Raw genomic sequence first — 17,863 nt, forward strand, 5'->3', positions numbered from 1 at the left:
TAAAAAAATTTAGAAATAAGGGACTGTAAGCTGACAAGATCCTTGCAATTTGTGAGGTCAACCAAGGGTTGCCTCACCTAAATATATATATATATATATATATATATATATATATATATATATATATATATATATATATATTATACAGAAAGTAGTGAAAATGTTTACTACTTCAGATTTCTAGATTTCTTCATTAAAATTCTTTTAGTAGCAATTCTACATCAGGTAATCTGTTAGATGCAGAGGAGTCATTTAGTGACTATTGTATCATGGTTTGGGCCTCTGAAGGCCTCAAATCTAATGAATCATTATTAGTGCTATTAATAAAAATGCCGTTATCTATTGAATTCACTGTTTTTCTTGGCATGAGATGCGATAGTCCTATAAACCACTGTCCCAACCATTAAACTATTCTGTTTCCTCTAAATCTTACAACGTTTAGTATTTGTGCTTCAACAAATTTGTGCTCTTTGATATATATCTTTATTTTGTCCTTTCATTGCTCTCAATCCTACCCATTGATTTTTTTTTCACCATAAAATCCTTAACCTTTTGGATTAAAGATCAAAAATGATTACTTTTGCCACTACTGTCCCCTATTTTTCAATATTACTTCAAATTGATGCAATCTTCAAGAAAGTTTCCTCACACTGATATCCCTGGCACTGATATCAGAACCAATATGGGTCCTGATTTTGATGTGACTTACTGTCTTTTTGTTTTTCTTTTTGTTTCTTGTTTGTCCCATATCTCCCTTCAGACTAAGTGTCCACAGACAGCAGGAATAAGGTGTTTTGGTTTTTTTTATCTTCTGAAGATCATATCACTCAGCATGGAAGTCTGTAGGTTATCTATCACTATTCAAAATTCGTTGTTGGCTAGTGGACCAATTTATCAAGAGGCTTATCTGGCTGAGAAGACAAGAGAATCAACACCTATGACAGCAAAAGGAAAAGAGAGAGAAAAAAAAGATAGACTTGGTGACAACAACTATGACAAGCAATGTTCATATTAGCCTAAGGTAGTAAAAGGAAAAGGAATAAAGGAGAAATAATCTGCCATCTGGATGGAGGTAGAATTCAAAGGAGCCAGACTAAGATAACAATTCCTTTCAGAGTGATGTCAAAAGAATGATGGAGTGAGAGCTCTCCCTTGATCCCTCCCCTTGAAATTAAAAAAAAAAAAACAGCTACAATCCAATAGAAATCCCCCAGCCTAGCATATCAGATCATCTGAAAGTGAGTAAATCCAGTGAGCAAAAGAAGAGGAAAGACTAGTGTAAAGACTGGTGCTGTGGACACAGCCCAGAGCTTCCTGCAGGTTGCAAGGAAAGGAGAAATTACATGCAGTTTGTGTTCTTTGAATCTCTGAGAAATCCTGCCTAAGTGAGTGATCAGCATATTCCACGCAGGCAGAGTCCAGTGACCAGAGCAGAAAACAGGGCAGAGACGAAATACAGAGGGGAACAGCTGTATTTTAGTTACTGCCATTGCCAGGCAGAAAGCTGAGTCATAGGGTCTGCCCACCTACCTCCACCATCTAAGAGCATTCTTCCCTATACCTTCCCAGAGCTAGTATCAAAACCCAGTACTGTCTATGGTCATGTCACCCTGAACGTTCCCAATCTTGTCTGATCTAGGCAAGCTAAATAGGATCAGGCTTGGTTAGTACTTGGATAGAAAACCACCTACAAATACTAGGTGCTGCAGGCATTTAAATAAATAAATAAATAAATAAATAAATAAATAAATAAATAAATAAATAACAGTACTGCATCTGACTCTTGTGGCAGTATTGAGATTTTGGGGCTCTTCAGAGATTTGAATCCCATTGCCTTTCACATTCTCTCATGGCTTGAGTCTTGAGACTGGGGCAACCTGGTCAGAAAAGAGACACATACTTCCCAAGGGAATAAAAGGCATTTTCCCACACAAGGTAGAGATTCAGAGGTCCTGGGAAGTGCAGGAAGCTTGGATGCCACCTACTGGAAAATGAAGCAAAAACCTTTTCTCATCAACCTGCTAAAGAAAGATCACTTTCATAATAAATTTTTAAAACAAAAAATTTACACCCCTATAAATGCCTGGGTAAAGAAACAGTCCATTGAATACCATGAACAGCCTGGGTGACAAGGAAATAAGCTTAAAGACAATAAGCTTAAATATGCTATTTAAATGATAAAGTATTCAGAATCATACTTTTGGAAAAACTCAACAAGATGCAAAAAAATTCAGACCAACAAGTCCGGGAAATTAGAAGCAAAATAAACAAACAAAATGAATACGTTACAAAGGAGATCGAAACCCTAGAAAAGAACCAAATAGAACTTCTAGAAATGAAGAACACATTAAAAGAGTTGAAGAATGAAATAGCAAGCTTAAGAAATAGAGTTGACCAGATGGAGAAAAAAAATGATGCTATCGAAGACAGAAATCTGGTAATGACACAGAAGGCAGAAGAGAGAGATATGAGAACATAAATAAATAAATAGATAAACAAACAAACAAACAAACAAATAAATAAATAAATGGACTTTACAAGAACTATCTGATACTCTCAGGAAAAGCAATATAAGAATAAAGGGTATACTGGGAGGAAAAGAGAGGGAAAAGGGAACAAATTATATTCAAACAAATAGTCAGCAAGAATTACCCAAACCTATGGAAAGAACTAGATCTCTAGATCTAATAAACAAACAGAACACCTAATTATCTCAACCCTAAAAGGCCTTCTCCAAGACACATTATATTAAAATTGTTAAATATTAATGACTAAAAAAGAATTCTCAAGGCAGCCAGAAAAAATATGAGAGTAACTTATAAAGAAAAACCCATTAAACTATTATTAAACTACTCAGCATAAACCTTACAAGCAATGAAGGAGTGGAACCAACTATTCAGAAAGAAAAAATCAGCCAAGAATAATATATTCAGCAAAGCTCTTCTTTAAATATGATAAAGAAATAAAAACCTTTCCAGACATACGAAGCTAAGGGAATTTTCTGACACATCGCGGCTTCAAGACAAATATAGATTCAAAGTGAAAGGGTGGAAAATGATACTCCAAGCAAATGGCATCCAGAGAAAAGCAAATGTAGCTGTACTTCGATGAAATAAGCTTCAAAATAAAAAGGTAATGAGAGACAATGATGGACACTTCATAATGATAAAGGGATTAATCACTGTCGGATATGGACAGATCGTCCAAACACAACATTATTAAGGAAATAATATCCTTATATGATACAGTAGAACAATTGGACATAATAAACATTATATAGCCTTTCATCTCAAAATAACAGTTTATATAGTCTTCTCTAGTACACATGAAACATTCTTGAAGACAGACCACATGTTGGAACACAAAATTAGCCTCAACAAATTTAGAAGATTGAAATCACACAAAGGATATTTTCCAACCATAATGCTTTGAAACTGGAGATCAACTGTAAAAAGAACCATAAATATGTGGTGATTAAACAAAATGCTACTGAAGAGAAGAAATAAAAAGAGAAACCAAGAGATACATAGAAACAAGTAAGAATGAAAGTACAACATATCGAAACTATGGGGATTCAGCAAAAAGTGTAACAATAGAAAAGTTTATATCATTACATGCCCATCTCAAGAGATAAGAATGAGCCCAAATAAACAACCTGATATTATAGCTTAAAAACTAGAAAAGGAAGAACAAATGATGCTGAAAGTCAGCAGAAGAAAGGAAATAATTAGAGAATTACATAAAACTGAGAACAAGAAGACAAGGAAAAAATAAGTGCAATAAAGAGCTCGTTCTTTGAGAAGATTAATAAAATTGACAAAACCTTGTCTAGACTCACAAAAGAAAAAGAGAAAGGACACAAATAAACAAAATCAGTAGTGAAAGAGAAATTATGACCGATATCACTGAAATACAGAGGATCACACAAGAATACTATGAAAAATTACATGACACCAAATTTAATGACCTAGAAGAAATGAACAAGTCCTTAGAAATATAATATCTTACTAGATTAAATCGAAAAGAATAGGAAAATCTAAAGCAATCAATAGTAAGAAAACCGAAATAATCATCAAAACCTACCAAAAAGTAAAGGTCCAGGACTAGATGGCTTTACCAGTGAATTCTATCAGACATTCAAGATGATTTCATACCTCTTTTTCTCAAATAGATGGGCAAATAATTTTTGAGAAAGAAGCCAAAAACATACACTGGAGAAAAGAAAGCCTCTTGAATAAATGGTACTGGGAAAATTGGAAAGCCACAAGCAAAAATATGAAACTAGACAGCTGTCTGTCACCATACTCTAAAATTAACTCAAAATGGATCGAAGACCTAGATATAAGAATTGAAACAGTAAATTGCATAGAAGAAAACATAGGTACTAACCTCATGGACATTGGATTTAGAGAGGGTTTTCTGAACTTGACCTCAAAGCAAGGGAATTAAAACCAAAAAAAAAAAAAAGAAAAAGAAAAAGAAAAAGAATGGGACTATATCAAGCTAAAAAGATTCTGCACAGCAAAAGAAACTAACAAAAAGACAATGCAGCAATCTTGAGATAATCATACTAATAGAAATAATTCAGACAGGAAAATATTTTACTATATTTTACTCATATGTGGGCTATAAATCTGAAAAAAAGAAACAAACACAGACTCGTAAAACCCAATAATGGATTAGCAGTTACCAGAGGGAAGGAGGGAGGGGAGACGCAGATAGAGGTAAATGGGTTCAAATACTTCATGATGAAAGGAAATTTAACTTTGGGTGAGAAACACACAATGAAATATACATATGACGTATTAGTGAATTGTACATTTTTAACCCACATAATTTAATTAACCAATATCACCCAATACATTTAATAAAAAGAGAGAGAAATATATATGTAAATATGTAATTAAATTTTCGCTATGAAAAGAATGCAGAATATAAAGAACAAAGTTTGGAATATAGAGTTTTATATAGTGTGGTCAGGTACGACTTCTTTGAAGAAAGGGTGTTAAAGTGCATACCAGAATAATGAGAATGTGTTTCCTGGTAAAAGGAACCCTAGATACAGATGTTCCCTTCAGCACAATAATAGGAGTTTATTCTAGGAGTCTTCCAAGCAGAGAGGAATATGAATTTAAAACTTAGAGAATTTATATGAAGTCTTTGCAATCATGTTGCCCTTTTCAGAGAGTGAGATAATGATAAATCAAACCACTCTGAGAGTGAGTGACTGGTATGTTGAGGTACTTTGACAAACATGTAGAAGAGTTAAAGGCTCTTCGGCTGAAAGAAAAGATAGTCAAAGCAGAACACGAAAGCAGTCTTCTAGTAATTGTGGAACTTAGTGTTGAATTAGATCCAGAAGGTTGCCTTAGGCCAATGGGTGGAAATGTCAGGGAAATGGATTTCAGTTTATAAAAACTAAGTTTTAAACACTACAGAATGACCCCTTGATAGGGAAATTATAAATTAATTTGGAAACACTAAAAAGGAAAATGATATAATGGTTGGGAGAGAAAAAGTTAAAGATCACCTAGTATGTATTATACTTTGTTCTCTGCATTTTATATATTTTACCTGAGAAAGATAAAGGCATTCAAAGCTAGTCCATAGTGTTCTCACAGAATACCAATATCAGACAAGGTCACTCTGTGACCATGATGATGTGAGAGAGAAAAAGAGACTACTTAATAATTACTTACAATCACATAGACAATAAAGATTACTATGTAAATATCATTTCAAAAGAAATCTCCCTCTCCTAGTTAATTGAGTAACTGTTGCTTCTTTATCAATTACAACTTTAGCCTACCTTCTAGATAAGATTTATTAAGATACTCAGTCATAGTTATCCTATTAACTGACAGGATCCAATCCAGTGCAAGCCCTGATTCATAGTGCTTTTCCCCCATATAACCTAACAAGAGCACATATCCTATAACATTTCCTAACACTCTCTACTGAAAATCTCCACAGTCTACATGATGTGTGATATCCCTAACTGTAAAAAATCAATGAACTCAATGTCAACGTAAGAAGCATCCAAGGCTATAGAGAATTTTTATAAGTGCTAACTGATAACAGTGGTGGGAAGCAAGATCTCAAATACCTGGAAAAGGACAGTTTTGCAGTTTCTTGTATACATTTGTAATTAAAGAGGGAACATAACACAGACAACATGAAGGCGGGAAAAAGAAAGATTGACAAGATTATTTGCTCTCTTGAGAAATCTGAAAAATGGCATTTTTTCAAAAGTGTATTAACTTAGATGTACAAAAACAATAAACAGGGCTTGCTTAAGGCAAAGATAAACCTTTTACTAGTGGAAGTTACAGTCCTATGGTGTGATTACTCACCATGACCTGCCTAGTTAGAAATTTATGATTAGATTACCCTGTGAAGTTACTTCTGATTGGATTTATATTAGAGCTCCCCCCCCCCGCCCCCGCTACATCAATTTTGTTAAACTATAGGTGAGTTTCTGTTCTTTGACAGGTATTACCATGTTGTTAATTCTCAAAGCAAGCCCTCTTTAAGAGTGAAGAAAACAAAGCTCTGAGACATTAACTTACTGAGATGTATTATAGCTATTGGGAGGAGTTTAATTAACAAATTTTTACTCTACACCGACTAAGTGAAACAGAAATATGTGTTTAGAACTGTTAAATGTGGAAAATTTTCCAGTAAACCAGCATTAAGGATTTACTTCTGATTCTGTTAACCAGGGTGTGGTAATCTGCTTACTTGTTAACCTGGGTGTGGTTCTAGGTTTTATAAACTGCCTCTTTTGGGAGCTCGGGGCCGATCTCCTCTGACCCTGCATGGTAGAGAGTCAGTTGCCGGCCGGGCTAATAAAGGCTCTCAATTCATCTCATTTGGTTCTGTGGGTCTTAGATTTGAATGCACCACAACAGAACTAAGACTTACTTTTTGTATTTCATCTCACTTAACCCTGTTGTAGCCACCAGCCCCTGAAAGACGCACAGACCACCAGAACTCAGTGAGTTATAGGAAACACACTCTATTCAGCCAGTTGGGTCTGCCAGGGGTACACAGACCCCAAATTAAGCAGCCCCGAAATGTAGAAGTACAGGGTTTTTAAGCCCAAAATCCTATTCTTCATTCGTCTAAACACAAAGGTCTATTTTTCTTCTATTCATTACCTGCTGACCCACAGGTCAGGTATGCAAGCGGGAGTACAGAAGCTGAAAGCTTGTTATTAGGATGTTATGTTCCTATAATTAAAAGCCTATGTTCCTCTGGCGATAGTCGAACAGTAATTTCCTGCAAGAAATAAATTTCTAGCAGTCATTTTTCAGCTACTACACCCTCACAACCCACATTTATACATGAGAAAATACAGATTCAAAGAGATAAATGAATGCTTAATGGAATATAGGTAGTGAGTGGTGGTTAGGAGGACAGATCTTGAAATAGGCACCATTTGTGCTACATGACCTTGGTTACATTCCTTCAACTGTTATTGAATTAGGGAGTCCTGGGACTCCTGGACCTTGGTGCTTGGCATCCAGTTGACAAAGAACTGAAGGCAAATGCCCAGCAGTTTGTAATCAAGCTAGTTTTATTGAAAGCAAAAGTATACTTCTCAGGTGGAAGAGTAGGCTGCCAGGACTAGTCAACCTCAAAGATAAAGTATACTCTCTGAAAGGATAGTGGGCTGCTAAGAGAGGTCAGCCCTTAACGCACCCCCCACCCCGCACACCCCGCCCCCTTTAGGCTCTTTTGTTTTGCCTGCAAGGCTTTAGTCCTCCCTTTTTCACTGTAGTTCTTCCTTCCCCTACAAGCTTTGATTGACAGGTTTCTCATATAGCCTTTTGAACATGTGTACAACCATAATGCACTTGGTTTGCCCATAAGAGGAGGTCAAAACTGAAATATAAATTTATTATGAGGACCATGTCATGAAGAAAAGGTGAATTCTAGGTCATGCCAGCTGTCCTTCTGTGCCTGCCTATGTTGGAGAATTTCCCTATCATTGCCTCACTATTGTGTCAGGTCCGACAGTTAAGTCAAGACTCTTTTTCATTTTGGCTGCTCTGGGGTGGAGGACTAGTATAACTCCTACCTCACAACCATTATAACACTTCTGGAGGCAGCAGATCTTAGAAGTGATAAGCACAGATTCTGGGGTCAGAGTGCTTTGGTTCATAATCCTGACATGGGCAGTTACTAGCTGTGTGATCTTGAGCACATTATTACTCTCCGTGCCTCAGTTTCCTCAAATGTAAAGTGGGAATAGCAATTGTACCCACCTCATAGAGCAATTGTGAGGATCATATTGAGATGGGACATCACTTGTAAAATTCTTCATCTCTTAGCAGGGAAATAAAAACTCTTGCAGAGTTCATCTTTTTAGTAACCCTAGTTACGTTTTCTTCCCTCCTTTCTTTGGAAAAAAGGCCTACTCCCTCAAATCCTCTGGCTATTGACAAGGGTCATCAGCCCATTGTTAAGTAGAAATGGTGTTAAGCCAGGCAGGGCCCTTAGAGTCTGAGGGGGGAGGGGACTTTAGGCTAAAGGTCTTTTTACTCTTTAAGAAACATTAACCAAGCCTGTTTCCCTTTACTCACTTAATAGGCAAATCAACAATAGAAATTAATAGATGTATGATTTAAATAACAAGTTTGTATTTTCTTTTCTTTGTCCAGAGACCGAGGTGTCACTTCAGCAGGAAACCCAAGACCACACCCTGCTAAGGCAGAAAGATAAAGAGCTCTATGAAAAAACCCCTGTAGGGAGGGACTATGGCAATACAGAAAAAGAGACCTCCTGTCCCTCAACATCAGTACTAATAATAAGCGGGTTTATGGCTCTTAGAAAAGAGGTAGGCAGGAAAGTTAGTTGGGGTTTTGGGTCTGCCTGCAAAGATACTGAGGTTATGCTATCTTAGAAGTAGTCCTCTCTAATCTGTCCACAATTAAGCAAGCCAGAAGGCATTTTTTTAACTCACACGAAGAAACTGTTAAGGGTGGAAAATTTTCAAAGTGAGCCAACTAGCTAGTCAGCTACAGGGAAGAAATGTCTTGAGATACCAGAAGTTTTCCTACTTGCTTGGGTGTGGGTTTAGGAAATGTATAAGATATGAAGATGGCCAGTGTCTGCTTCTGGAATCTGCTTGTTTGATGTAGTTTTAGGTTTTATGAGCTGCCTCTCTTGAGAATGTAAGTGTAAAGACTTCCCAGTAAATCAGTAACAAGGAGGCACCAAAGCCCTAAGAAGAGGCACAACATGCTAGGATACAGATAACAAGACTGTCTACCAGGCCATATTTGATCTAGCAATTCCCCAGATACATTTATCTTTGTAAAGGACATTAACGGTTAAGTTCTGCTTTTTATAATTTCCTTACTCTCTTTGTTCTAGGATGTAGTCAGAGGCTTCATAAACTGTCTCAAACAAAGACCCCGGGCTGATCTCCTCTAACCCTGCATGGTAGTGTTGTGATGTGATCAAATGTAAGACCCACGGAGCCAATTGAGATGAATTGTGAACCTTTATTTGCTGGCCAGCGACTGACTCTCCCCACTAGAGAATCAGCCCCGAGCTCCCAAAAGAGTCAGTTTATAAAGCCTAGAACAAGTAAACAGATTACAGAAGCAGAAGATGACTGTTAGCAGATCTGGTTAACATCAATCAAGCAAGCAGATTGCCACACCCTGGTTAACAGAATCAGAAGTAAATCCTTAATGCTGGCTTACTGGAAAATTTTCCACCTTTAACAGTAGAAAGTCAGTCACCGGTCAGCTAATAAAGGCTCATAATTAATCTCAATTGGCTCCGTGGGTCTTGGATTTGATCGCACCACAACAAAACCAGTAGGCAGAAATTTAGGTACCAGTTTAAGCCAGTCACTCACACCTGCGCAATAAAGACCCCAATGTCCTTCAACTCACCTGAGTCTCATTATATCACATTATAATATGATGCATATGCCTGGAAGTTCATTAATATCATTATAACAGACTGAATTCTGGGAACAAACATGCGCAGAAAGCAAAATGATGAATCACTGAGTCCTGTCTATCTTAGTTGTCAATCAAGGAAGCCCACTTTAAGTGACCACCTACAGCAAAAAGGGATAAGAAACCTGAAGTATTTGTTACCAGGCCTTTTGAGCCACGTTTTGTTGTAGCGCGTTCAAATCTGAGACCCACGGAGCCAATTGAGATTAATTTATGAGCCTTTATTAGCCGTCTGGCAACTGACTCTCCCCACCACTCAGGCTCAGAGAATCAGCCCAGAGCCTCCAGAGGACCCAGATTATAAAGCCTAAACCCTGGTGGGCCTTGATTATGCAAGCAAGCAGATTATAGAAGCAGATGTTGATGGTTAGCATCTAACACAAAGGAATGTGGTTTCTGGTGGACAGCTTTGTTATCTATACTCTGGTGGCAATATTGTTTTATTGTTCTTCTTGGGAGCCTTGGGAGCTATTTTCTCCTAGGCAGCTGGTGCCTGGAGATATCACTCTCTGCCCTGCCCTTGTGACTGACTCACTGAGGAATTGATACCAATAACCATTAACAATGTATTTTCCAAAGTAGTCACGGCTGAAATAAAGAGGGGAGATGTGAACAAGGAAGATGTTATTGAAATGTACTTTTACACTGTTACAGTTTCTCTTGCTCAGGCCCACTCTCCTTTCTAATAAAACTTCTTTTCTACTGTATTTCAATGTCTTGCTCAATTCTTTGCTTGAGACATCAAGAACCTGGACAACATGCCAGGAGAGGATCCCCGCTCTCCCATAACAATATTATTTGATACATTCATTATGCTTAAAATGATATGAGTTACCTAGCAAATTCTCAGTAAGTAGGTTATTTTATTGGGGCTGATGCAGGACAAGGCAAATTTCCCTGAGTTGGTTGGGAGAGACCAAGCCTTGCACTGAGAGAAGAAGAAGATCCTTTTGTGGGGAGTGTAGAAAGAATTCAACACACAAACCAAAGTTAGAGTCAAAATGAAAGTTTATTAGAAAAGAGGTAACTCCACAGACAGAGAGGAGACAGAGAGTGAGAAGGACCAAGAAGACTTGGAAATATAGTGTGTGTGAGCAGGAGGGAGGGTGAGTGTTCAGGAAATTCAGTTTATATATTTCTTAGTTCCCGTGAGTTATAGTTTAATATATTTCAACCATTTCCTATAGTATGAATATACAGTAAGAAAGGGGAAAAAATGTAGCGTGAAAAGTAAGAATAATATCGAAAGGCCTGCTGACAGACAGTTCCTAGCCTATAATATATAGGTTCCCCATGGTTTTAGCCATAAGGAATGAATGATTTTATTTTGTTTTGGGGAGCCGCTTAAAGACTCTGTTGTTCCCTTGCACAGCTCTGGGGAAATGGATTGTTAGCAATCCCAGTAGAAGTCTTCCTTTGTACTGCAGGTGTCCTCCTGGCCTTGCTGCAGGCCTGATCAGCACACTGTGCAGTCTCAGAATGTAGTTTGATTTAACATTCTTAATTCTCTTGCCTCCTCCCTACATTAGAGCTGGGATTGAAATGAAGACTTCTGAGGCTCCAAATTCATGCTTTTTTTCCAGAACAGGCGGTTGCTATCCAGAGGCTTCTCAAAGGAAGAAGAAAGTTGTACTGGAAAAACAAAATGACATTGTCGTGGCACGTTCAAATCTAAGACCCACAGAACCAATTGAGATTAATTATGAGCCTTTCTTAGCTGGTCAGCGACTGATTCTCCCCACTAGAGAATCAGCCCCAAGCTTCCAGAGGGGATAGCTTAAAAAGCCCCCAAACCCCCTCCAGCAAGCAAGCAGGTTTACAGAAGCAGATGTTGGCAGTTAGTTTTGTTATCTATACTCTGGCGGCAATGTTGTTTTATTGTTCTTGGAAGCCTTGGGAGCTATTTTCTCCTAGGCAGCTGGCGCCTGGAGATATCACTCTCTGCCCTGTCCTTGGGAGGAATTGATACCAATAACCATAACAACATATTTTCCAAAGTAGTCATGGCCAGAATAAAGAGGGGAGATGTGAACAAGGAAGATGTTATTGAAATGCACTTTTACACTGTTACAACATCAAAAGCAATTAAAAAGAAACACAAAGCATCTTTGGATTCATGAAGTGAAACAAGGAAATGTAAGAGTACACATGTTTATGAAGAGTATTTGGAAGACTTAAGTTGTATTTTTAGAGACAGAGTCCAAGAGTCTAGATTAGAAGTCAATGGAGATGGGGACAGTTTTGGGTGTTGAGAAAGGGGTGATGATATAGCAAGCATTTTGGGCTTCTCTGAGCCTACCCATAAGAAGGCAAAATTGGTTTCTATCCAAGAGCTCTCACAGGAGTCTAGTCTTAGCCAAATTCTTAACTGCCTTGGGAGATAAGTGTCTCTCCTGTGTCTGTGCCTCCAATGGCCTGAAACAGTCAGGGTTAGCTCTGGGGACTATGCCCTGGAAGGTTATGACTCATTGAAGAAGAGGAAAGGCTCCGAGATCCAGACTCAATTTTGGACATATATCTGAGCCAGGCAAGACAAAAGCAGGTGCTGAATGATGTCCAGTGGCTGGTAAGTGATCTGGGGATCTGAAAGATGGGTCCTATAATAAGGGATCTGAAAACAGATACTTTGAAGTCAAAGAATTGATTCAGTGGAAAGGTGACTTAAGCAACTTGCACTTAGAATGTCCAGTTTTGAGGATCATAGAGTATCAGATTGGAAGAGAATTTAAAGGCCATTCTTTCCATCGTCGTCCCCATTTAATACTTAAATTCACTCTTTAAGAGATTGGCTAACAGCCGCTTTGAAAATGTTGAGAGACAGGAAATTGTCCTGTTGTGCTGCCAGAGACTAGCTATGTGCTTACATGGATGGCAGAAAGTAAAGGTTTCTGAGGATATTATTTTTGAAATAGGAGCTGTAACTCTAAAGATCTAATGAGTTATTCTATCAACCTGGAGCATTTGAAAGATTTCACCTTGAGAGGGCCATGCACAGGGGGTACTTTTTAAAATATATATATTTTTTTATTTTTTAATTACAGTTGGCATACAATATATTAGTTTCAGGTTTACAACATAGTGATTAGACATTTATATGTTTGTCCCAATAAATCTAGTACCCATTTGGTGATGTACAAATTAAAGATCTAGGGGTCTTCAGGATGCTCCTGACATCATTCCATGTTTGCAAGACCTTACTTGGTCTACACATACAGTTGGCTTCAAAAAAGCTAATTTGCAGAAAGATAAAACATCGTCAATAACAGCTACCTACACACAAAAGACGATCAAAACATTTTTTTTTAATTCGATTTTTCTGAGTGAGCGAAAGTAATGATGTGTTCTTCAATAGGATTAGGGAAAGGAGGCAGGACAAAATTTGAGATACTAGATTCATTTAGAGATATTGATCTTGGGATACTGATACTGATGCAAGACAGAACAAATTTCCCCAAGTTGGAGAAAGACCAAGCCCTGCACTGAGAGAAAAAGAGAGTCCTTTGAAGGAGATTGTAAAAAGAATTCAACACACACAACCAAAGTTAGAGTCAAAAGGAAATTTTATTAGAAAAGAGATAATACCACAAGTGTGGTCTCCTCTCAGAGTCAGAGAGTAAGGAGGACAGTGAGATAGACAGTGAGAGACAGAGTAAAGGCACTGAGAGGGACTTAGAGGAATAGAGACAGAGAGGACAGTGAAACAGAGAAAAAGCACTGAGAAGAACCTTGAGTGTTCAAGGAATTCAGTTTATATTTCATTCTTTAGTTCCCATTTCCTTTGATATGGACATACAATGAGAGAGGGGAAGGAGAAAAGTATTTTAGCATGAAAAGGTAACAATATGTAAAGTGAAAGGCCTGCTGGTAGTTCCTAGCCTTTAATCCATAGGTTCCCCAGGATTTTAGCCATAGGGAATGACTCTTGGTTCCTGTTTCCCCTTCACAGATGTGGGGAATGAGCTTTTAGCAATCTCAGCAGAAACCTTTCTTTGTTCTGAGGTGTGCTCCTGGCCTGACTGCAGAGCTAATCAGTATGTTGCAGTCTCTGATTGTGGCTTCATTAACATTTTAATTTTCATGTCTCCTCCCTATGTTAAGAGGACATAGAAGAAATAAGTAACTTTTTCAAGGGGAGTTGGGAAAGACTCCACTAAAGAGCTGACATTGGACCTAATTTTGAAAGATGAGAAGCAGTTGCCAAATGGAGAAGAGGTGCTGGGAAGGCGCAGCTTTGGTAGAGGGCTGTAGGGGAGGAATTTCCAGACCCTTGGTGGTATCAGCACCTTTATTGGATTCTTGAACAAAGAGATGGCACTCCTAGGTTTACAGACAGGGAGCAACTTTCATTGATGCCTGAGCCGCTCAGGGGGGTCCTTATCCAAAGGCTGAGCTCTCCCTATAACACAGGAAACAGTTCCACAGACTTGAAATTCCTTTACAGCTACAGAGATAGGGAATGGGCCCGAGAATCATTGAGGTGGGGGATGCAGCTGTGGAAAACATGTTACCTGAAGAGCATAGGGCAGAATAGGAGAAGAGAGAGCAGTTTTAATCAGCTGACTTGGTTATTTCTGCAGCTCCTTCCTTTGCATCTGTTTTTACTTTCAGATGCCTCCTCTCCTCTCTCACAATGAGTTTTTATCGAATACCTTTACAGTGACAGCCATACTGCTAAGCATTAGGATTACAAAAATAAGCAAGAGACTGCAGTTTGTCAGTTTGGTGGCTAAAATTTGGACAATTCTCTTCAAATGCAGTGTGATCTACACATAGTATGGCATGACTAAGACTGGCTACCATTTTTATACAATGTGGTTAAGAACAAGATAATGTGCAATATTTTTTTTCATGAAATATTACCAAGCCAGTTTATTTCTAACCTATATTTATATAGTTGGTTTTCTGGAAATGCAAGATTATGCATATTGCTACTTTATTATGTTTGTTTTTTAGTCTGCATTCTCTCAACAAATGTGTTAACCACTCTACTCATTTTTCTATCAGAAACACTCACAAGACAAATTCACACCTTCATCTCTGAGCTTAAAATAGTTTAATATCAGTGATATTTTCAAAATTTAAATCTGATCATGCGATTTGTCTATATAATATTTTTTTCTCAGTGGCTCCCTTCTGGGACAAGGTCCCAAATCACTGGATGAGCTTTCCCTGTTATCTTATTATACAAGAGAGCATATGTTGCCCTAATTCAGGCTGCTTTTAGTTTGGGGTCTGCATATGTGCTTTTGTCTGAAATGCTTCTTTTCCTTTTATTTAACTAACTTCTACTCTTCTGGGAAAATTCAGGTCAGAAGCTTCCTCCTCCCAAAAATCTTTTTCAGTCATTCTGATCCGAGAAATGAGCTCCTATCTTAGCACTCTGCAGTGCTCTTTACTTCACAGACTTACCTTGAGATGACTGACTGGTGTGTCTGCTTCCCTAGGATGTTGTAAGCTTCCTGGTAGCATAACTTTCACCTTGTTGAATTCTATACTCCTTACTACTGACACATGTATATAAGTGAACTGAAAAATAAGAAAAGACTTGCCACTGCATTAATCTCATATACAGAGTTTACTCTTTGAGATTTAACTGAAAGAAAAACTATGATGGGGGAGGGGAGATAGAATGTTTGGAGAAGGTCACATAGCATAGAGTTAAACAGAATGGAGTTAGCGTTTATAAGTTCAAACTTTGTTTCTATGACATGGTATCTATTTGAAATAGAAAAGTTTCATGATCTATTTTCTTTATTCCTGAACTTTATCATCTTTAAAATAGATATGGTAATAGATTTTATTTGTTGTGTAAAAAATAAGTAAACTATTGAATGAAAAACACTTGTAAAAATGCTTGATGCTTAGTGAGCACTAATAAGAGTCAGCTATTATTATTTTTAGGATAGTACAAATAGTAGTAACAGCAGCAATAGTAATTACAGTGCTAACTTTAAATTTTAAAAAAAGAGAGAAATAAAGTTTGAAGTTAGATTTGGCATTCACTTAAATTCATTTTTTCCTCCTTACCTTCTCCATCTCAGCCTCTCATGAAATAACATAATCATTCAAGCTTGGTTGAATTTGTGCTCCTTGGCTTCCCTGAAGGAGGACCTGTCACAGGCTGACTTTTTGTCCTGTTATTGGTGGCATACCTGTTCACTATCTGTGGCAACATGCTCATCTTCTTAGTTATACAACTAGATGTAGCCCTACACACACCTATGTACCACTTTATCAGTATTCTTTCCTTCTTGGAGCTCTGGTGTACAGCTACTACAATCCCCAAGATGCTAGCTAATCTTCTCAGTGAGAAAAAGACCATATCTTTTGTAGGATGCCTCCTTCAGACCTACTTCTTCCACTCCCTAGGAGACTCTAAATGCTACCTTCTTACAGCCATGGCCTATGACCGATACCTGGCTATCTGCCAGCCCCTCCACTATCCTGCAATTATTACCCCAATACTCTGTGTGAAGAGAGCTGCTGCTTGTTGGACTTGTGGTTTCCTGTGTCCCATTTCTGAAGTCATCCTGGTCTCCCAGCTCCCTTTCTGTGGCTACATGAAATTGAACACATCTTCTGTGACTTTCCACCTCTGCTGACTCTGGCCTGCAAAGACACAACCACTAATGTCCTGGTGGACTTTACCATCAATGCCTTTATTATCCTTATTACTTTCCTTTTTATTATGATTTCTTATGGAAGAATCATTTGGACCATACCGAAAATGAAAACAACAGCAGGAAGAAAGAAAGCCTTTTCTACATGTGGCTCACATCGCATTGTGATCCTTAGCTTCTTTGGGAGCATTATCTTCATGTATGTGCAGCTAAAGAAGAGCTATTCACTGACTATTGATCGGACACTTGGTGTAATCTATTCTGTATTAACACCACTAGTCGACCCGATTATCTACAGTCTCCGTAACAAGGAACTCATTAAGTCCATTAAGAGAACCATTTTCCAGAAAGGGAAGACAGTTAGTGCAACTCACCAATGACCTCCTACTAATGTCCTTCCTCGACTTCATTGTCGATCTCATAAATGTTCTATGTACCTTTTTTGTCCTAACCTTAAATAGTCACATGTGCAATGGATCTCATCTCCTCTTATCTTTCAAAGACTTTATTTTTTTGTTTTTATTTTGTTTTGTAAATCTTTATGTTTTCCATTCTTTATTTTATTAGTGTTTTCTGCACTTAATAATACACTAGTATCTTCATTATTATTATTATTTTATTAAATTTATTTGAGTGACACCATTAATAAAATTATATAGGTTTCCAGTGTGCAATTTAATAATACGCCATATGTACATTACCTTGTGTGATCACCACCCAAAGTTAAATTTCCTTCCACAATGGGGATCAAATATATGGTGACAGTAATATATTCATTCTTAAAAGCAAGCATACAAAAGACCTAGCCACAGCAGTAAGATTAGAAAAAATATATATATAGCCATCCACATTGGAAAGGAAGATGTAAAACTCTCATTATTTGCAGATAATATGATATTATATACAGAAAATTCTAAAGACTCCATCAAAAAATTACTAGAACTAATAAATAAATTCGGTAAAATTGCAGAATACAGAATCAATATACAAAAATATGTTGCATTTTCTACACTAATAATTAACAAAAGAAGGGGAAATTAAGAAAATAATCTCATTTATAATTGCATTAAAAAGGATAAAATAGCTAGAAATACATTTAATCAAAGAAGTGAAAGACCTGTACTCTGAAAGCTATAAGATATTGGAGAAAGACATTGAAGGAGATACAAATAAATGGAAAGATATACCTTGTTCATGGATTGGAACAATTAATATTGTTAAAAAGTTTTTACTATTTAATGCAATATACATATTTCATGCAAT

General features: G+C 37.4%; 1 protein-coding gene across 1 annotated transcript; it reads left to right on the top strand.

The window, feature by feature from the left end:
* The first annotated feature begins 12,532 nt into the window (after positions 1–12,532).
* On the top strand, positions 12,533–17,082 carry LOC107502783 (olfactory receptor 6N2-like). The gene is given in 3 exon segments (XM_016130297.1): positions 12,533–12,546; positions 16,051–16,535; positions 16,538–17,082. Coding segments are annotated over 3 exon segments (942 nt in total). The 3' UTR covers positions 16,981–17,082.
* The last annotated feature ends 781 nt before the right edge of the window (positions 17,083–17,863 follow it).

The sequence above is a fragment of the Rousettus aegyptiacus genome, unplaced genomic scaffold (genome assembly GCF_014176215.1).
Source record: "Rousettus aegyptiacus isolate mRouAeg1 unplaced genomic scaffold, mRouAeg1.p scaffold_m13_p_17, whole genome shotgun sequence".
Classification (NCBI taxonomy): Eukaryota; Metazoa; Chordata; class Mammalia; order Chiroptera; family Pteropodidae; genus Rousettus; species Rousettus aegyptiacus.